The sequence below is a fragment of the Bos indicus x Bos taurus genome, chromosome 19 (genome assembly GCF_003369695.1).
Source record: "Bos indicus x Bos taurus breed Angus x Brahman F1 hybrid chromosome 19, Bos_hybrid_MaternalHap_v2.0, whole genome shotgun sequence".
Taxonomy (NCBI): Eukaryota; Metazoa; Chordata; class Mammalia; order Artiodactyla; family Bovidae; genus Bos; species Bos indicus x Bos taurus.
Window position 1 is genome coordinate 37144146 of NC_040094.1, and position 20990 is coordinate 37165135.

Below are 20990 nucleotides of genomic sequence, written 5' to 3' on the forward strand. Positions count from 1 at the left end.
CTCAAACTACTACACAATTGCACTCATCTCACACGCTAGTAAAGTAATGCTCAAAATTCTCCAAGCCAGGCTTCAGCAATATGTGAACCGTGAACTTCCTGATGTTCAAGCTGGTTTTAGAAAAGGCAGAGGAACCAGAGATCAAATTGCCAACATCCTCTGGATCAAGGAAAAAGCAAGAGAGTTCCAGAAAAACATCTATTTCTGCTTTATTGACTATGCCAAAGCCTTTGACTGTGTGGATCACAATAAACTGTGGAAAATTCTTCAAGAGATGGGAATACCAGACCACCTGATCTGCCTCTTGAGAAATCTGTACGCAGGTCAGGAAGCAACAGTTAGAACTGGGCATGGAACAACAGACTGGTTCCAAATAGGAAAAGGAGTTTGTCAAGGCTGTATATCATCACCCTGTTTATTTAACTTATATGCAGAGTACATCATGAGAAATGCTGGACTGGAAGAAACACAAGCTGGAATCAAGATTGCCAGGAGAAATATCAATAACCTCAGATATGCAGATGACACCACCCTTATGGCAGAAAGTGAAGAGGAACTCAAAAGCCTCTTGATGAAAGTGAAAGTGGAGAGTGAAAAAGTTGGCTTAAAGCTCAATATTCAGAAAACGAAGATCATGGCATCCAGTCCCACCACTTCATGGGAAATAGATGGGGAAACAGTGGAAACAGTGTCAGACTTTATTTTTCTGGGCTCCAAAATCACTACAGATGGTGACTGCAGCCATGAAATTAAAGGACGCTTACTCCTTGGAAGGAAAGCTATGACCAACCTAGATAGCATATTCAAAAGCAGAGACATTACTTTGCCAACAAAGGTCCGTCTAGTCAAAGCTATGGTTTTTCCTGTGGTCATGTATGGATGTGAGAGTTGGACTGTGAAGAAGGCTGAGCGCCGAAGAATTGATGCTTTTGAACTGTGGTGTTGTAGAATACTCTTGAGAGTCCCTTGGACTTCAAGGAGATCCAACCAGTCCATTCTGAAGATCAGCCCTGGGATTTCTTTGGAGGGACTGATGCTGAAGCTGAAACTCCAGTACTTTGGCCACCTCATGCGAAGAGTTGACTCATTGGAAAAGACTCTGATGCTGGGAGGGATTGGGGGCAAGAGGAGAAGGGGACGACAGAGGATGAGATGGCTGGATGGCATCACTGACTCAATGGATGTGAGCCTCAGTGAACTCCGGGAGTTGGTGATGGGCAGGGAGGCCTGGCGTGCTGCGATTCATGGGGTTGCAGTCGGACACGACTGAGCGACTGATCTGATCTGATCTGATACTTATATTACTTTACTTATGTAAAGGTGTTTCAACATTACTAATGACTGGGAAATGCAAATTGAAATGTCAATGAAATATCACCTCACATCCATTAGAATGGTTATTATCAAAAAACAAAACCAAAAAAACAAACAACCACCCCAGAAAACAAGTGTCTTCCAGGATGTGTGCAAGTTGTACCCTTTGTGCACTGTTGGTGGGAATGTAACACGGTGCAGCCATCATGGAAAACAGCATGGCAGCTCCTCAAAGAATAAAATATAGAATTGATTTACAAATTCCACTTTAGGGTATCTAGGGTCTTAAAAAGACCTTTGCCCACCCACGTTCATAGTAGTATTAGTCACAATCTATGAAACGTGGAAGCAACCCAAGTGTCCATTGAGGGGTGAATGGATAAGTAAAAGCTGTTGTTTAATGGGTACAGAGTTTTAGTTTTGTAAGATAAAAAGAGTTCTGGAGATTGGTTGCACAACAGTGTGAATGAACTTAACATTACTGATCTTTATACTTCTAAAGATTTTTAAGTTAAAGATTTATGTTATGGGGACTTCCTTCATAGTGCAGTGGTTAAGAATCTGCCTTCCAATGCAGGGGACAGGAGTTCAACCCTTGCTTGGTCGGGGAACTAAGAGCCCACATGCCATGGGGCAACCAAGCCCTTATGCCACAACTACTGCCAGCACACTCTAGAGCCCGTGCACCGCGACTGAAGAAGCCTTCCACCACAGCAAGACCCAGCACAGCCAAACACGATTTATGTTATGTATATTTCACAGCAGCCAAAAATTAATAAATTAATACAAAAATAAAAACTTGCATTGATATCCCATGGTTTTTAGGGGAAAGATCAAAACCTTGACTAAAGTCATCAAAGTTCTACGTAATTACCCTGCATCTTTTGCACCCTGCTAACCTCCAGTCACACCAAATTGCATCGAATGCCCTCCATCCTTAACCCTAACACTAACCCTCAAAGAAGCAACAGTTAGAACCGGACATGGAACAACGGACTGGTTCCAAATTGGGAAAGGCGTACGTCAAGGCTGTATATTGTCACCCTGTTCATTTAACTTATATGCAGAGTACATCATGTGAAATGCCGGGCTGGATGAAGCACAAGCTGGAATCAAGATTGCCAGGAGAAATATCAATAACCTCAGATATGCAGATGACACCACCCTTATGGCAGAAAGTGAAGAACTGAAGAGCCTCTTGATGAAAGTGAAAGAGGAGAGGAAAAAGCTGGCTTAAAAACTCAACATTCAAAAAACTAAGATAATGGCATCCAGTCGCACCACTTCATGGCAAATAGATGGAGAAACAGGGGAAACAGTGTCAGACTTTATTTTCTTGGGCTCCAAAGTCACTGCAGATGGTGACTGCAGCCATGAAATCAAAAGATGCTTGCTCCTTGAAGGAAAAGTTATGACCAACCTAGGTACCATATTAAAAAGCAGAGGCATTTCTTTGCCAACAAAGGTCCATCTAGTCAAAGCTATGGTTTTTCCAGTAGTCATGTATAGATGTGAGAACTGGACTATAAAGAAAACTGAGCTCCGAAGAATTGATGCTTTGAACTGTGGTGTTGGAGAAGACTCTTGAGAGTCCCTTGGACTGCAAGGAGATCAAACCAGTCCATCCTAAAGAAAATCAGTCCTGAATATTCATTAGAAGGACTGATGTTGAAGCTGAAGCTCCAATATTTTGGCCGCCTGATGTGAAGAACGGACTCATTGGAAAAGACCCTGATGCTGGGGAAAGATTGAAAGCAGGAGGAGAAGGGGACAACAGAGGATGAGATGGTTGGATGGCATCACTCAGTTGATGGACATGCATTTGAACAAGCTCTGGGAGTTGGTGATGGACAGGGAAGCCTGGCATGCTGTCATGGGGTCGCAAAGAGTTGGACACGACTGAGTGACAGAACTGAAGTGAACTGAACCCTTAGAGGTTTTCCATCACCCTTGGTAAAAGCTGTAGACCTTAAGGTAGACTTAAGGCCCTATGTCTGCTTCCTGGACACCTCACTGACTTCATTTCCTCCTCCTCATCCCTGCTCATTTCATTCCAGCCACACTGTTCTTCTCGCTGGTCCTTAAATGCCCCAATCACACTCCTGCCTCAGAGCCTTTGCACTTACTGCTCTCTCTGCCTCAGATGTCCCAGACAGGGCTTCATGTTCCCAGATACAGACCACTCCTTTGTTCAAGTCTCCAATTCTCAGTGAAGCTTTCACAAAGCATACTGATAATACAACCTTGTACATCCTTTCCTCTTAGCATTCACCTAATATTATATATTTTACTGATTTATCTTGCTAACATCTCTTTCTCCACTAGAATGTAAGCTATATGAGGGCAGAGATTTTAGTCTGGTGTATTTACTAATGTATGGGCTGCCCGTGTGGTGCTAGTGGTAGAGAACCCACCTGCAATGCAGGAGACATAAGAGATGTGGGTTTGATTCCTCGGTCAGGAAGATCCCCTGGAAAAGGGCATGGCAACACACTCCAGCATTCTTACCTAGAGAATCTCATGGACAGAGGAGCCTGGAGGAAATCAGTCCATGAGGTCACAAGGAGCTGTACACGACTGAAGTGACTCAGCACGCACACACATTTACTAATATATAATATTGCCTGGCATATAGTAGGTATGTCATAAAATCTGATGAATGATAAGAGCTTCTTCCTTACCTGTTAAGATTCAGCTCAAAAGTGATGCTTTTCCTTATGCAGACCACCTCTTTACTCATTCCCAGTACCTTGAACAGGCCTTTAGCCTGGGCTCCAGGACATTCTATAGCCCCTACCTGTTTACAAGTCAGCTTCCCCCAGTAGTAGATCTGCTCTACCAGTGCCTTGCACAGAGTTAGGCATAACATCATTCATAGATGAATATGTGAATGAATGAATGCATATTTGGATCTTAGCTGGATTGAGGTTGGCAGCTGTATGTGCTAACTCCCCCAGAGAGTGAGAGAAGAGACTGTACCTTCTCTCCAATCTCTGTCTGGTCCCCACCAGGCAGAACCTCCAGATCAGCTAGCAGGGCACAGGCCTCCAGAGCCTTGTGGTACCGCTTGGGGTCTAGGGCTTGACCAAATAGCACGTTTTCCTGAAGAGTGCAGTTCTGGATCCATGCCTGCTGGGGCACGTAGGCCACGGAACCCTGGCCAAAGGAGAAGTACCTCAGGGTTTGCCCAAGGCCTGACCAAGCTTCCCTTCCCAGTAATCCCTGCCCCTCTCACCTTCATATACACCTTGCCTTCCAGCTTCTCCATGTCTCCCAGCAGGGCAGATAACAGGGAGGACTTCCCACAACCCACAGGCCCCACCACAGCCACTAGTGCCCCCTTTGGCACCTGGATATCTAGGCTGGGGGTAAGGAGACAAGTAGCCCAGTCAGGGGAGGAATCGAGGTTTTGTCCCCCACCTTCCACCTGAAGACCCAAGCTCTCCTCCCTTTCAGAGAGCATCCTGGCAAGCTGAGGCTCTACCTGCTTCCCAGGTCAAAAACTGAAGGGTGGGAGTGGGGTGGGTTCTGCTACGATCTGAGCTGCAGTCCACTTTAGGCAGCTGAGAAGGGAAGGAGAGGCTGGTACCTGTGCAGGGCGGGTGGCAGGTCCTGGGCCCACGTAAAGGTGCCATTGTGTATGATGACAGCGTAGCCTGGGAAGACAGGGGTGCACAGGGTCAGGGGGCCCGGGGCAAGGGGGAGAGGATCCCTGGGTGGAAGAGCCCTGGGGAAAGGAGCCAACTGGGAGCACAGGGAAGCTTGCAGGTGGTGAGGGGGAGCTGGCAGGAAGTCCCAGGGAGGAGTAAGAAGCGCCCTAGAGAAGGAAGGTGATGGGGGAGCCTGGGGAGGGGTAACAGAGGAGAGTAAAGAACCAGAAGAGGGAGAGGGCAGAATGAGGGCAGATGGGAAAGGAGGATGAAGAAAAGGAGGCCACAAGAGAAAAGTTAAAAGCTTGAAACGGAATTTTCTGGAGAAGTGGCTGGGTTAAGGGAAGCCCAGGTAGAGGCTGTCTGGACCTGGGGTGATGGTCTTTCTTTCCACACACTGAGGGTCAAGTTCATCTTGGCTCAGGAAATGCTGGATCCGTTTCAAAGACACACTGGTCTGCAGGCAGAGGGTGTGAGTCAGCCCTGGAAGCTATGCCTTTCTTACACCCATCTCCTCTTACCCTTGCTGGCCCCCAACTTCCTGGGTGAGGCTGGGCCCCCTGAGGGCCCAGATGCTGGTGCTGGGTCCCTTCTCATGCCTGAGTCTTGGCTGGCTCCCACTGCCAAAGATAGGGTCCATGTTGGTAAGAGGAGGCTGTCTCCAGAACTTGGGTTTCCAGAAACCCTACCTAACTCTGACTCCAAATGGCCCATGAGTCCACTGACCTCATTCATCTTGGAACAATTCTTCATAATGCCAAACGGCCCTCCCCTGATTCCAATAACTCTCCCTGATTATCCCCTGACCCTAAATAGCCCCATCAACCTGCCCAAACTCCACTAGAACCCCAGCCCTACCCAGGCTTACCTGGGCCAGGTTGCTGATTAACTGGGGCAGCATGTTGAGGGGAATTTTTAAGATGTTGAAAAGGGACACGGACACAAAGGCCTTTTCAGCATCCAGCACGTTGTTCTTGTCCACGGATACGTATACTCCGAGGGTGGTCAGGGTCACCTGGGCAGTGGTGGGGATGGGTGTCAGGGTGGAGTCTGCTGGGTTCAGAGGCCCGGGCTGGCCGAGCAGGAGATGGGACACCAGCCCAGGTGTGGGCGCCTCACCAGGAAGGGGGTGCAGACCCAGATGAAGGTGGATATGGCATGGAGGCAGGCAACCTTGCGCATCAGCCGGAGCTCATCCTGCCGGATGCCCTCCACCTGCTTCAAGAAGCTGGGCTCCCAGGCATACAGCTTCAGCACCTTGATGCCGCCCAGGATCTCGCTCATCAACTTGATGCGTGAGTCCTTGAACTTCATTTGCTCTACCTATGGGAAGTGTGCCAAGTGCATACCTGAGCCCCTCCCCAGACCTCTATCAACAAGGGCACACATCTCTGCACTCACACACACGGCAGCTAGATTGCTCACCACTCCTCCCTGCCAGCCTGGATTGCACCCCAGCCTGGAATGCCCAAGCCAAGCTCCCTTCCTCTCTGCGGACAAAATCCAGCCCCAGCCTCAGTGCCCCATCGCTGACCATCCCAGGCCCCTTCCCTGGGTCTCTAAGGCACGTTCTCATAGGGCACCCTGAACATGTATGCTGCCTCAAATCCATTGAGCCTGAGGGAACAGATCCCTTATTTCTCTGTGTTCCCCAGTCCCCAACCCAAGGTGCAGCAGGTCACACTAATTTATTCATTCAGCCCCAACTTATTGAGTGCCTACTCTGTGCCAGGCCATGTGCTAGACGTAGGGCAGATGATGATAAGCAACTGAGGGCCCTCGCCATCATAAAGCTGACAGTCTGATAGGAGAAGTAGCTAGGAAGCAAACAATGGCCTGAATAAATGCTTACACTAAATCATTATGCACACTCCAGTGGGAGTAACAGGATTCTGGGAGAGAATAATTGGGGTGGGAACTGGGACATCAAAGTGTATGCTAGGAGTGAAGGAACGAAAGGAACTGGACAAGCAAGGAAGGCTGAAGCACATTTCAGGGAACACTATGTATGGCAGCCCAGAGGCACGCAGAGCTTAGTGATCTGGAGAAAAGAGAGGCCAGACTGGCTGAAATTTAGCCATATTCCAGGAGGTGAGGGCTTGAAAGGTGAGCAGGGGCCTAGTGGCTGGTAGTGGAAATTTGTCATTTATTCTGTGTACAGTGGGAAGCTAGGGAAGACTTCACTGAATGTTTGCAAATAAAGGACTGAATGACTGGCTATTTACACTAAGTGCAATGTGGTGGAGAAACTCTCGTTAGACCAGAAGAGGCAAGTTCTGTCTGATTCTGGATTGCTGTAATCTCTCTGGGCCTGGGTTCCTCAGTTGCAAAATGAGAATGTTTCTAAAACCCTCTCAGGGTTGTAAGGCTAGAGCAAGCTAAGGTTTGTGAAAGTGGCTTACAGCCATCTGTACTCAGTAAGCAAGGTAGTGGATGAGGCCAAGGTTAGTGACTGCACTCCACCAGGCACCTGGCCAGGGCTCCAGGCACCTGGCCAGGGCTCCAGGCAGGAGCAGCTCGGTCTGTTAGCACCCACCTGGAGGGCACGCATCTTCACAGCCACAGCGCCGTTGAGCGGGATTAGCAAGACCATGAGAGCAACTCCAGCCAGGACGGAGGGACCCAGGTTCTGAGGACGCACGATGCGTAGATTAGACACACCGACACATATGCAGAGTGTATAGACAGAGCCCAACAGACAGAAGCCTATTGACCTGAAATGCGGGGATGGGCCTGAAGCAAAAGTTAGTGGTCAGCCAAACAGATGGACAGTGAAAAGCAGACATACAGATAAAGCCAAAATTGCAAAAACATTTGCAGAAACAGCCAGCCATCAGATAATGACAACAGATAGGGACAAACAGGCAGCCATTGAAGGGTGTCCAGACACACAGAGAGGAAATACAGATAGATAGGCAATGACAACCAGAGTCACACCCACCTTGTCTCCGAGTCCCTCTTCCCTCCCCTAGGTTCTGTGAGAGGGACAATCTCATAGGCTGGAAAGACTTGATTGCAGACACCAGCATCCTCACAGTTCTGTCCCCCACCCCTCTCGTGACCCAGAATAACTCTCTCTTGTCCCATCTGAAGGAAGGAGAAGTCAGAGGAAGGAGGCAGAGATCAGGGGTCAAGAGTCACCTGCCAGAGGAAGTACACTGCCAGGATGATCTGCAGGGGTGCTGACCACAGCAGGTTGATGAAGGGGACAACATCCATGAAGCGCTGCGCGTCCACTGACATGAGGTTGACAATTTCGCCTACAGTGGACTCACGTTTGACTGAATTGGTGATGACCAGAGCCTGCAGGTGGACAGTTGGCTGATGGACTGGTCGTGCGAGTCTCTTCGAAGTTCCCCAGGGCTGGCCTCCCCAGCCCCTCATTTCCTGCTCCAGCTGACCTTCCTATAGATGACACCTATGATACCCGTGCGAAACCTCAACCCCATCACAAAGATGCAGTGGAAATACTGGTGTAAGATCAGGGTCTGCATCACGGAGCACACGAACATCAGCCCGGCCACCAGGAAGCCCCACCAGGTGGGGGCCGTGGGGTTTGAAATAAATCTGATCAGGATGCTGCAAACGGAGGAGAGAACAATAAGGGTGGGGACTCTCCCCTAGGCTGTTCCCCCTACTGCTGCTCTCTTCCTGCCCCTCAGCCTCCACTCTCTCGAGCCTCTCATTTGGAGGCTGCTGGCCCTCCACAGCCCCAACCCAGACCACGGGAATCAGCCCAGAGCTGGTGCAAGACTCTGTCTCCTTACTCCTTTCTGCCTCCACCTCCTCTCCCATCTACCATGGCCTCCCTCCACCCACCTCTTTGTTACGCTCTGGCCACCAACCTCACCGGCCTGCCTGTTCTGCCTCCTTGGACCATGTGGCAGGAAGTAATGCCACATGTCCGTTGATTAGACTTTCCTTCACCTTTTCTTGGACTGCTGAGGGCTCTGAACTCCAGTGCATGACTACACAGACTCTCGCCACTGAAATCCATCCTCTTCAATATCAGCAGCCCCCAGAGCTGCCCACTGATCTTCTCCAGGACCCTAATCTAATTCCTCTCCCACAGTCCTCTTCACCTCTTACCTTCTGATCTGTCCTCACTCCCCACCTCTCTCAGCAGTGGCCCACTTACTTGTTTCCATTGAGAACTCCCTGCCAACTACAAACTTCCCTGCAAACATTCACCCTCTTCCATCTGCCTCAGGACAGGAGGCGTCCTTCTGACTTTCCACGCTGGATTTTGCCCCCTAAACCCCAGATCCCACCCACCTCTTCAGAAGCATGCTTCATCACTGGCTCCCTTTCGCCTCATCTTCAGGAACCTCCTCTCCATTGGCAGCTCTGTGCCTTGGCCGACTAACATGATCAAGTCTCTTCCATGTAAGGACAAACCTCCCCTTGGCCCCATGGAGCTTCCTCCACAGTCATGGCCAGGCCTCTTCTGCTGTGGGTTGGGTGTGACCCCCCAAAAGACATGCTCAAGTCCTAACCCCTCGTACCTATGAATGTGACCTTATTTGGAAAGAGAGTCTTTACAGATGTAGTCAAGTTAAGATAAGGTTGTACTGGAATAGGGTGGCCCTGAATCCAGTGACTGGCATCTTTATAAGAGAAAAGAGAGGGAGATTTGTACACAGAGACACAAATGCAGACACACACACACACACACACACACACAGACACATACAGGAAGATGCCATGCAAAGATGGAGGCAGAGATTGGAGCGATGAGTCTCAAGCCAAGGAAGTCTAGTCTGCCAGCACCACCAGAAGCTGAACAGATCTCACTCAGAGCCTCTAGAAGGAACCAACCCACTGACACTTTGATTTCAGACCATGCTTCCAGAATCATGAAAGAATACATTTCTGTTTTCAGCCACCCAGTTTGTGGGACTCTGTTACCCTAGGAAACTAAAAACTTTTATAGGAAGTTTCTAGACTTTCATTGGCCCTATCTCCACTGCAGACACCCTTCTCTCAGGCCCTTCCCCTTTGTCTCAGCCTCTGTTTCTGGCAAAGTCACCAACAAACTCCATGTTGCCTTCCTCAGGCTCTATTTTCCTGGTCAGCTCTCTTCACTGGAGGCCATGGCTTCCCCTGGATGTGTTCTCTGTGCCCTGGTCCACAATCTGGATTCTTTTCCCAACTCTGGCCCCTCCAGGTTAGTCTTCTGCTCCCCCATACCTGTCAGAAGGCCCTAGGACTCTGTCTGGGGCCTTCACTTGAAGGCCCCTCTCTGGGAGGGGTAAGCCAAAGAGATGGAGCCCTGGGCTTCCATGACGACTCTGAAAACTCTCTGACTTCCCTCTAGCTGGCAATCTCCCCTTGGGGGCCACCAGCACCTCAGGCCTGACATGGCGAAGACGCAGCTCACCACTGTGCCCCTTGCCCAGGTCTCTCTTCCTGCTGAGTTCACTATCTCAGCAAAAAAAAAAAAAAACAACAAAAAAAATCCGTCCTTCTCTAGCTATCCAAGAACCCAGGTCACCTTTGTCCCCTCCCTTTCCCTGACACAAGCACGCATTTCCAGAGTAGCTCCTGAATCCAGCTCATTCCTGACCTGGACTTTCCTTAGACCTAGTTGGCCCACTTCCATCTGGCTACACTGCCTTACACCACCCACACTACCAGCAGGGGATCCTTCCAGATGCAAGCCAGATGCCCCTCCCTGGCTTCAAACCTTTCAAGGATTTTCTTAGCTTTCCCTCTCTCCCTGTGTTGTTCTGCCCCTCCCTCCAGCCACCCTCCCTCTAGCATTCATAAGCACTTGGAGTTCCTGAGTCATGCTGTCTCAGGCCTTTGTGACTCTGTACCTAGTTAGTTAGCTGCCTGTCCTTCCAAACTAGATAACCTCCCTGGGCTGGCAAGAGTACCCTGCCCCTTCCCAGGCTGGCTTCCTGCCCCTGAGGGGTTTTTCAGACACCTGCGTACACCTCTGCCCACACTGTGCTCTAACAGATTTACACACCAGTTTCTCCCACGAGACTTTAAGACCATATCTTATTTATCTTTGTATACCTAGGGTCTGGCACTATTCTGAGACCCTGGAGGCTCAAAAAATACTCACTGAATGAGCAAACGCACAAATTCATGAATGGAGGAGCAATGGAGCGAGGGCTCCTTCCCATTCCCGCATTTGAGAGCTCCTTCTAGCCCAAGCTACTCAGGGAACAAATGGAAAGAGCACCAAAGCCGGAGTTCAGAGCTCTGAACTCAAATCCATCGCCACCAGCTGTGTGCCCTTGGTCAAATCACTTCATTTCTCTGAGTTCTTATTTCCTCATTTTTTGTTGTTGTTTTTTGTTTTTCTGCTTCCTCATTTGTAAAATGGGAAATCCTCTGTAGGACTGTTGGGAGGATTTAAAGACAGAATGTTTGCTAATGTATACATCGGGGTGCCTGGCAGCTGTACTTGGGCCAGGTAAGTTGGATGTGAATGGGGAAAGGAGGTGCAGAGGCTCTGCCACTTGCCAAGGGTCCCACAGAAAATGGGGATAGCCCCCCCAGTTCCTGGACTGGGGCTCTTTCCCCACTCTTCATCCCCCAGGCCAGCCCCTTGTCCCAGGAAAGGCCATGCGGGAGGGAGCGTGGACACACCTGAGCAGCTGCGGGTTGATAAAGGACAGCAGATCCTGGATCAGCTTGAAGCCCATGCTGAGGAGGAAGCTGGAGCTGAAGGTGGCCATCAGGGCCCGCAGGAAGGAGGCCTCCGGGGCCCTGGGTCGGCCCTCAAGCAGCACCTCACCCTCACTGGACAGTTTCTTCCCAGAAGCCTCTGCAGCCTGGCGTCTGGTCCGAGGAAGAAAGACAGTGAGTCGGAATGGGTACAAAGGCCCCGTGAAGCCAAGGGCCACCAGGGCTGTTGAACAGCAGGTAAGAGGGGGAGCTGCTTTCTTGGCTCTCACAATTGGAACAGACAATGCAACTTTCCAGCTGAGAATCCCCAAGTGACTCTGTCTTCAGGTTCTAGAGGATATATGAAGGGGTGTCTTAACTGCTCCCCAAGAACTATACACCCAGCAATTTCCAGCATCTGCCTCTCCAGGGCTGCTGGCTCCAGGGAGAATGCTATGAGAAAGGAGACTTGGGCAGGGCTGGCTAGTGGCCTAGTCGCTGGGGGGCTGAGCAGGGAGGGAGTGGAGGTGGCATGAAGGGACAGAGACGGGGTGCAGCAGGCAGACTGGAGGCCGTTAGGTCTTAGAGGCTCCAAGCCATGAACCCAAGACACGGATGACCGAGTCCAGGCCCCTGGCTCCTCCACAGACAGTCGGCCATCAGGGGCTCAGACAGAACCAGCATGGGACTTCTGGGACCCAGACTGTGGGTGGAAGGCAAAAGGGTTTGGTCCTGGGGGGGATGTGGGTGAAGAAGGAGGACTCGGAGTCTCAGATTTTTTGTCTGAGTAGTCAGCCAGAGACAGACTCCTGGGTCAGTGGGAAGGCCCTCGATCAGATGGTAATCTCCTCCAGCTGTTGGCTCCACATAAAAGGCGGGATTACGCGGGGACGCTGGCCTTAACCTTCTTCCCCTGGTCCTTTCCCCTCCTGAGGGAAGTCTCCAGAACCCACCCTTCAAGTCAGTCAGGGCAGTTCAGTGGTGACTGCAGGGGCCAGACAGGTGGGTGTGGATTCTGCCCGTGCCACCACCAACTAGGGCACCTTGGGTGAATCCTCAAACCTCAGTGCTTCAGTGATGTCATCTGTCACACAAGACATTACAGCCTGTGCAGTAGGGCTGTCAGAGACTGACTGGGTTAATCTTAGAACTACCCCTCAGACAGAGTGTTAGTCGCTCTGTTGTGTCCAATTCTTTGCAATCCCATGGACTGTAGCTATCAGACTCCTCTGTCCATGGAATTCTCCAGGCAAGAATACTGGGGTGGGTAGTCATTCCCTTCTCCAGGGGATCTTCCCAACCCAGGGATTGAACCCAGGTCTCCCACACTGCAGGCAGATTCTCTACTGTCTAAGCCACCAGGGAAGCCCCTTGGACAAAGTAAGTGTTGTGAAAGTGTCAGCCACTCTCCAGCTGGCCCCACGCAGGCCTAAACTGCACACCCAGGACCACTTGCACCTGTGTTTTTCTCCGCCCCCAGCCATGTCATCTACCACCCTCGCCTGCAGGAGACCCGGGCTGTGTGAAGGGGCTGGGGTGGAGGGGTGCGGGGACTGGGGAGACAGGGGGCCTCACCGCGCTGCCTGATCTTGTTGCTTCTTCCACTCCTCCAGCAGCCTCTGCATCACCATCTGGGAGCGGTCCTCCTTGTTTAGGGACCAGAGGTCTCGCTCCTCCAGGGGCCGCCTATAGCCGAGGATGGCCAACCTGGAGAGGGCAGGCAGCACCACACTGGGTCAGAGTTTAGGAGCCTGGGGACAAGGGTCTCCAGACAGGAGGATGTCCCTGGGGGGACAGTAGCCAAGAAGAGTGTCTCCTTTATTCCTACAGTGAGCAAGATGGGGGTCACTGACTCCCACTCCAAGTTCTGCCCTTTCTCCCTCCTTCTCAGATGCCCCATTGACTCCTGGGCCCTGGTGATGAATTGATGCTGACTGGGCCCTGAGCGATGATAGACCCACTGGATGGAGCCCTAGCCCAGGAGCTTCCTCAGTGCAATATGGTTAATGAGCTGTCACCAAGGTCACAGACATAATTCTCCTGCTTTAGCTACTCTGAGAGATGCCCAAGGAAATGACAGCTGCAAGCTTATCCCTGACCAAAGAGCTGGGAACTAATTCTCCCTCTAGAACCCTGGGCCTGTCCCCATGGCCTGCCCTGGGATCAGAACTGGACTAGGCCTGGCTTCTGTACTCAGCCCCCAGCCCAAACAGACAGGTTTCCCCACCCTTGCCTGCCCCATGCTCACCGGGGTTCACAGTTCCTCAAGCTCTTGAATTCTTGGCCTGCTCCCGTTCCTCTCTCTAACTCCCCAACTATCCATCCCCACCCCCAGATCCCCAGGCTTAGGAAAGAGAAAACTTACTTTGTAAACCACCAGAAAGATAGGCGGGAGAGGAAGCCAGCTCCAGCCTCTGGGCAGGGGTTCTAGAAGGTAAAGGAGTGAGACAGGGGAAATCAGGATCTTTCCTCTCAAGGCAGAGCAGAGGAAGGAGGGTGCCTCCCTCCTTCCTGCTCCAAGCCCCAGTTTGCACACTCTGGAGGTGACAAGATCGAATGAATTGGAAGGACTGGGCTGAGCGATGGGCTGTGGAACCGCCTTTACCACCCACCTCCATTAAAACTTACAGGGTCCATATTCTTGGGGGAGAAAAACGGTGGCTTCTCTCTGAAGCAGGAGAGGATGAGGGCAGACAGCACCAGAGCAAAGTAGATGTAGAAGGTCGTGAAGCGGAAAGGGTCTGAGATCTTGCCCTGGGGGAGAAAGGGGAGCAACATCATAGCTTGGGGATCCCTGGGCCTGTAGTCCAAAGGACTTGGGGGCACCAGACCCCTCTGTGTAGGAGTCAGCCCCTGGGGGTTCCAGGATCCCCCACCCAGAGGGCTCTGAGAGAGGGGAAAGATCATAGGGGGTCTGCTATTTGGTGGAGACTTGCCCTGCTCACCTACATCCCCTTGTGTAATTGAAGAATTGAGGCTTCAAATGGCTCAGGAACTTGCCCAAGATCACAAAGTAATTGGATTGTTCCCAACCTGTGCTCTTATAAATACATTTGACTGACTTCTCTTGAGATAGAGAAATAGGGAGACACTAGATTGATCTCCAGTGCTCCTATCACCACATCACCTTCCCCCCCCCACCACTGAAAATCAAGAGGAAGATCAGGGACTGAGGGAGGCAAGAAAAAGGGGGAGAATGAGATAATGGGATTCCAGGGAAGCCAAAATTGTTCATGGTTGCACACACGTCCTCACTGCACAAACACTGCATTTGACGGTGGCGGCATCGGTGGCAGTGGCCACATTCCACAAGCAGCCGCAAAGGGCTCTTCTTGCTGCATTTCCCTGGTTACACCGACTCTCACCCTGCTCACCAGCCTGCTTCTCAGCAGAGATGCAACAAGTAAGGAATGACACAAAAGGGACTGAACAGCAGAGGAGGTCCTGGGAGCTGAGAAGAGGCAGAGAGGAGGAGCCTGGGAGCCAACAGTGCCTTGAGCTCTGGGGCCAATCCCTAGACAGCGGTGGACTTGGCGGGTTTCTCTTTTCCCCTTACCTGTGTCAAAGCTGAAAGGATCTTGGAACGGAAGGGGATGATGCCACAGACCACACACAGGAACCAGAAGATGATGAGAACACCCGAGGACCGAACCCCCTGCAGCCGCTCATACTGGATCAGCAGGGTGGCCAGCAGCTGTGCAGGGAGAACAGCAGGTGCTGGGCCAGAGCACACATCTGGACCTGACTCCATTCCTCCCCACGCCCCATGGCTAGATGTTTCTGGGGTTACCCACTTCTAAGGTGTCCAGCCTTCTCCTCGGAGCCCATGGTTGCCCCATCAGCATCCCACAACCCACTAGAGATCCCCCACCCAGATCCCCTGGTCCCACACTGACCATGGTAACCCCCACCACCAAGGGGGTGACAAAGAAGACGGGGGCAGGGGGCCAGCCATGGACCAGGCCGTGGAAGGAGTAGAAGAGGTCAGCCCAGGAGACACACCACAGCAGGACGCCCAAGGCCTGTGAACAGGACGCAGGTTGGAGCCTCCACCCTCAAAGAAACGGAGAGCCCCCCGCCGCCGCCCCCCCACTCCCCACCGGGGGAGGGCCCTTTGGTCCTGAAACCAACAGATATGCCCAGGCCTGCCCTCAAGGGCCGGGCTGGGCACTGGCTGGAAGCTTCTCCAGAGTGGGGAGACCATTGTTGGAGACCTTGACTGAACTTCCCCAGAGATTATCTCATTGGGCTGTAGATCCAGCTGGCAGGCCCTGAGCACAGGGCGGGTGAGGCTGGGGAACCCAGTCCAGTCACTGAGGGTGGGGGAGGGACTCATTCAGGTTCCGGTCCCACCCACAGGAGACCCTGAGCCTCTGACCGTCTTGAGCCTGGAGAGGTGAGAGAGGACAATGTAGCCTTGGCGGTGGCCCCGCAAGTAGAACAGGTAGCAGGGCAGGGCAGCCCACAGGTAGATGCAGGGGAGCCAGGCCAGCAGGGAGTTCTGGAAGCAGGGAGTTAAGTCCGGGTTGTCTGTGTGCAGGGACAGGTTGGAGTCCTGGGAAAAGAGAGAAGAATTCAGGGGCAGCAATGGGCTCATGCTCCAGGAAGGGGGCTGGGCCAGAGAGCTGCTCCACATGCCCTAGTGGTTGGAAGGCATGTGATCTTGAAAGGCTCAGTGTGCAAACGAGCAGGCATTGTCCCAAGCGTGAGCTCTCCCAGGAGGCTAAGGGCGCTAGTTTCCTCATTTCCTCATATTTTCTCTCTCTAATTGACGTATAATTTAAGCACAATAAGCTGCACCCTTCTAAAGTGCACAGTCCAGTGAGTGACAGTTGTACACACCTGCAAAACCGCTACCCACAATAAAGACAGCAAATACGCCACCATTATCCGAGCTCCTTTGCGCCCCTCTGCAGCCCATCCCTCTCAGGCAACCACTGGTCTGCTTTCTGTCATTCTAGAGTTCCACCCTTTTTGTAATTAATTTACTTTATCAAAGCAGTATATGCACATGGTTGAAGAGTCCACTTCCTCTCTAAGTCTCCCAGGGAAGGGATAGGGGGCCTCTTTCGGCTTTAGCTGCCTCTCTGTTAAAATAGGGGAGGCCATCCCCCACCCCGCCTACCTCCCTCAGTGGGAGTGAACTCAAAGGAACAAGGTGATGTGGAGAGAGCTTTGTAAAACAAAGCCCTGGTGACCCATCATCTCATTTTGCATAGGACTGTCCCGGTTCTAGCACTGACACAAAGTCTTGTGTCCTTGGGAACCACTGAGTCCAGACAAGATCCCCACCCTCCGTTTTGTCTTTGCACTTAAGAATTTTTTTGGAAATGGATGGGGGAATATGTCTTCCACTCGATGATGCTCTGGTAAAGGCCTACCAGGGGCTTGGTAGGGAGGCTGGGGAGGTGGGGTGGGGGGTGGAGGCACAGGTGGGACAAACAGTTCCTGCCTCTAGGGAGCGTGAGGTCCACGGACACACTGCTTTGGGGGAGTTTCACTCAAACCCTGGAAAGCAGAGGCTGTGCCACATACATCTTGTATTCTAGAACCCAGTACTCAGTAGTCACTCAAGCAATGCAAGCTAAGGACCAGCAGACTCTTGCTGAGCACTGGCACTTGGCCCATGGCTGAGGGCTGGATCACGGAGCAGGATTATACTGTAGGCCTGGGCAGGCTCTTCTAAGATGGGGGAGGCAGACACCCCGGCCTGTATGGTTTTCCTGTTTAAGACATTTCTTATCCAAGTATAATAAATATACTTACAGAAAAGCACACACAGCTTAAGTATACACCTCAGTGAATTTTCACACCCTGAACACACTTTTGTAACTAGAACCTAAATTAAGAAACAGGACATGGCTGATGCCTGGAAGGTCCTCTTGGGCTTCCTCTTAGCCACTCCTCATCCCAGGGGAATTCTGTTCTGCGTTCCAACAACATGTGATTTTGCCCACGTGGGACCTGCCTAAAAGGAAACCACACAGCCCAGATCTTTCATGTCTAGCTTCTTCACTCTGCACTGCATTTGAGGGGTGTCATCCTCGATGGTGAGTGTGAGGATTCTTCCTCCCCATTTTTACACGTGGTCCATTGTACAAAAGGACCATGTATTGATTCATTCCACCCTCAAGTGGCAGCCACACCCTGTTTAACCCTTCACGAGCCCATTAATCTCATCCCTTAGTTACCCGTCCGATAGCTGGCCCAAGGCCATCCCCAACGCTATCACCTGGTCTTTGGGCCTGGAGGGAGTGAACTGCTGACCTCTCTGGGGCCAACTCAAGCTACACCTTCTACAGAAAGCATTTCTGGGGTGCCCCAGCCTCCAAGGGGCTTTGCTTTGCTTTGTTTTGTATGGTCTTGGCACTCAGGCAAATGACTATTACCTGAGTGATCGAGGCCCTTTATGTTTCAGCAGCATTTTATTATGCACTTAAGAGGTCATTATTCCAAAAGAAAAGAAAAGGAACAGTATCAGGCCTGACTTGCAAAAGAAAAAACAGGTTCCACTTGCTCTGGCAACAAATCCAAGGACACCTGGCAGTCAGGAGCTGGGAGGAACACCCAGGCCTTGTAACACCAAGCCGCTCCCACCTTGAGCTGCTTGGATCTGCACCTATGAATATATCTTCTCTCCACAGCGATGTGAGCCCTTCAGGGTAGACACTGGGCCTTACTGTTACTCCTCTCCTCTCTTGCCCCACACCTTCCAACTCCCAGCACAGGGTCAGGTACGAGGAGCAGCCCAGATGGACCTTGTCAGTCAAGGTCTATTCATTCACTGATGAGGGAGAGCGTGTGTAGGGGGATCGGAGCCTGAGTTCAAAGGCACAACCAGGACTCACCCTTACGATGGGTCAAGGGCAGGGCTCTTTGAGGCCGGCAGGGAGTGGCTATGAGAACAGACCCTGATGGAGAGGACCCAGTGTGGGCTGCCTCTTTGGAGCTGTGGAATCGTGGATGAGTGCCGTCACCTCTCTGAACCTGTCTCTGCGCGTGAGTAATGGCAGTAGTGAGAGCATCCCAGCCAGCTCACTTCGGGGGGAGAATGAACCACAAGGCACCTTGACTCAAGTAGGGCAATACTGGAGGAAGCAGGTGACAGAGCAGAAGCTGCTGGGACCTTGTTTTGGTTTCATAAACTTCCATTGTGGCAACAATCAAGAGATCTTAGGAGGACCAGATGACTGTTTTGATCCACAGGGAGATCCGGCCTGGGCTCCGTTGGGCAGAGCCCTCTCCAGGAGATAGCATACCAGACCATGCCTCTGTCCCCAAACTATCTATTTACCTCAGACATTCTGCTAAGACCTAAGGACTTCCCAGATGGCTCAGGGGTAAAGAAGCCACCTGCAAATGCAGGAGACACAAGAGATGTGGGTTCAATCCCTGGGTCGGGCAGATCCCCCAGAGGAGGAAATGGCAACCCACTCTAGTATTCTTGCCTGGAAAATTCCATGGACAGAGGAGCCTGAGGGGCTACAGTCCATGGGGTTGCAAAGAATCAGACACGACTGAGCATGGCACAGCACAGCAGCCTGCTAAGACAATGACAGGACCCATCGCATACAGCATGTCCAGAACAGAACTCCTGCCTGCCCCTCCTCCAAACTGCCCACCTTGATGCGGGGCAATGCTTTCCTTCTCTCAGGCTGGAATCCTCCAAGTCATCCTTGGTTCTTTCTCTGTCTCTCACAACTCACACCCAACTTTTCAGCAAATCCTGTCTATTGTACCTTCAAATTATTAGGTTGCACTACATGAAAGGATTATATCCAATGCTTTTTATCTATAAAAAGGCATCTTCACCTGGATCTCCCTGATAGATCCAGGATCCAACTGCTCCTCTCCACCCCACTCTCTCACTTGATTTGTGGCATCACCCCCTCTCTTGTCTCCCTGCTTCTGTTCCTGCCGCTTACCTAGCAGTCTCCTTCAGCACAGCAGTTAGAGGCAAGTCTTCATAAAACCTAAGCCAGACGCCTTAGTGACGCACCATGCCACTGCTTTGGTTAAAACCTGTCAAGGGCTCCCCATTTCACTCAGAGTAAAAGCCCAGGGTGCCCTTGAAACCCACATTATCTGCTCCCCGGTCTCTCTGACCTCAGCTTCCCCACTCCCCTCTCTCACCTGCCTCCCGCCCTCTGTGCGGTCTCCAAATGTCAGGCCTGCGCTTGTCTCAAGGCAGTGGTGCTGCTTCATGCCCTCATCACCTGCAAGCTTGTGCTCAGATCTCAGATTTTGTGGAGGTCCACTCTGACCTTTCTAATTAAAACTGGAACTGTAACCCCCATCTGGCTCCTGCATCCCCACCCCTGCTAGCCTGTCCTCTTTTCCCATAGCCCTCACCATTATCTAGGATAGTATCCCTATCTAGGATATATAACTGAGTTATTTGTTATGTTTGTAATTTTTCTGTCTTCTTCCACTGGAATATGTGTTCCGTGAGGACCGGTTTGTTAGTTCTGCTTGGCCAGCTAGGCAGCCCCACTGACTAGAAGAGCTCCTGGCACAGAGACCACACTCCTATGCATTTGTGGAACAAAAGAAAGAAAGAATAAATGCACAAAAGTTAAAGTTACCCTCCAAAACCCATATGTGCAGCTGAATGCCCAGGAGCTCAGACTGCTCTCTCCTTGACACCAAGGCTCTCGAGAGGGTCTCTGACCCAAACAAAGCTAAGTGTAAAAGACAGGGTTGGTGGAGGTCATGGACCCCATACTACTCCTTGCAACCCCACAGGGTAGGATGGGTGATCCCTTTTCAAACCACCAGCCCCCAATCCCCATTCTGAAGAACACCAGCTGGGCTGGGAGCCAAGACCACAGCCCTCCCGGACTGCCACCCACACAGTTTCCACGGCAACAACAGCTCCCTTAACAATGTGATTAAACAGCTGGACGGGACTGATAAGGTCTGGCGCCCAGAGTGGACCACATACCGGGGAGCCCCTTCATGGGCACCAAGACTGAAATCCCTACAGACCCCAGCAGGGGACAGGTGGCAGTAAGGACCCAAGAGCCCTCTGCCACAGCGCCTTTAGGGACTTTCCAGCCCCCGGGCGCCCCAGGCTTTTTGATAGCTCTGTCAAGAGAGAAGAGTAATTACTTCCTTAATCCTGTGTTGTGGGGAGAAGGGATCAACTGACAAGTTCATTATCTCAGCAGAAATGGAGATACAGAAAAAGGGCATGGGCCTGTTCACACGCACTAACTGTAGCCTTTGGAAGGGTCTGGGTCTGGAGGCAAAAGTCTGTGGCTCACAGCCTGGCCGGCCCTTCTGCTTCTGAAAGGGCCTTGGCAACCAGCAAGAATTTCGGGTACTTAAGCACCACTGTGTTCCAAGATTATTATTTAATGTCCACAACAGCTGAGACTCATGGCTGAAAAGTGACCAGCCCCG

General features: G+C 51.5%; 1 protein-coding gene across 4 annotated transcripts in view; it reads right to left on the bottom strand.

Annotated features, from left to right (window-relative positions):
* The window catches only part of ABCC3 (ATP binding cassette subfamily C member 3), a 48263-nt gene that overhangs the window by 22123 nt on the left and 5150 nt on the right, over positions 1-20990 (bottom strand). For 3 of the 4 annotated variants that reach the window (XR_003506983.1, XR_003506984.1, XM_027519501.1), the window contains exons 2-17: positions 15964-16140; positions 15482-15607; positions 15142-15279; positions 14214-14339; positions 13951-14012; positions 13161-13292; positions 11568-11759; positions 8366-8543; positions 8106-8267; positions 7501-7593; positions 6084-6287; positions 5833-5979; positions 5334-5421; positions 4904-4970; positions 4550-4676; positions 4294-4470 (exon numbers count right to left, since the gene is read on the bottom strand). Coding sequence is in view for 2 of the 4 variants with exons in the window: in XM_027519501.1 (XP_027375302.1) it covers positions 4294-4470; positions 4550-4676; positions 4904-4970; positions 5334-5421; positions 5833-5979; positions 6084-6287; positions 7501-7593; positions 8106-8267; positions 8366-8543; positions 11568-11759; positions 13161-13292; positions 13951-14012; positions 14214-14339; positions 15142-15279; positions 15482-15607; positions 15964-16140 (2196 nt within the window). In the remaining 2 variants the exon portion in view is untranslated. Of the gene's footprint in view, positions 1-4293; positions 4471-4549; positions 4677-4903; positions 4971-5333; positions 5422-5832; positions 5980-6083; positions 6288-7500; positions 7594-8105; positions 8268-8365; positions 8544-11567; positions 11760-13160; positions 13293-13950; positions 14013-14213; positions 14340-15141; positions 15280-15481; positions 15608-15963; positions 16141-20990 lie in introns of those variants that run through there. The other variant, XM_027519503.1, reaches the window with a different exon arrangement.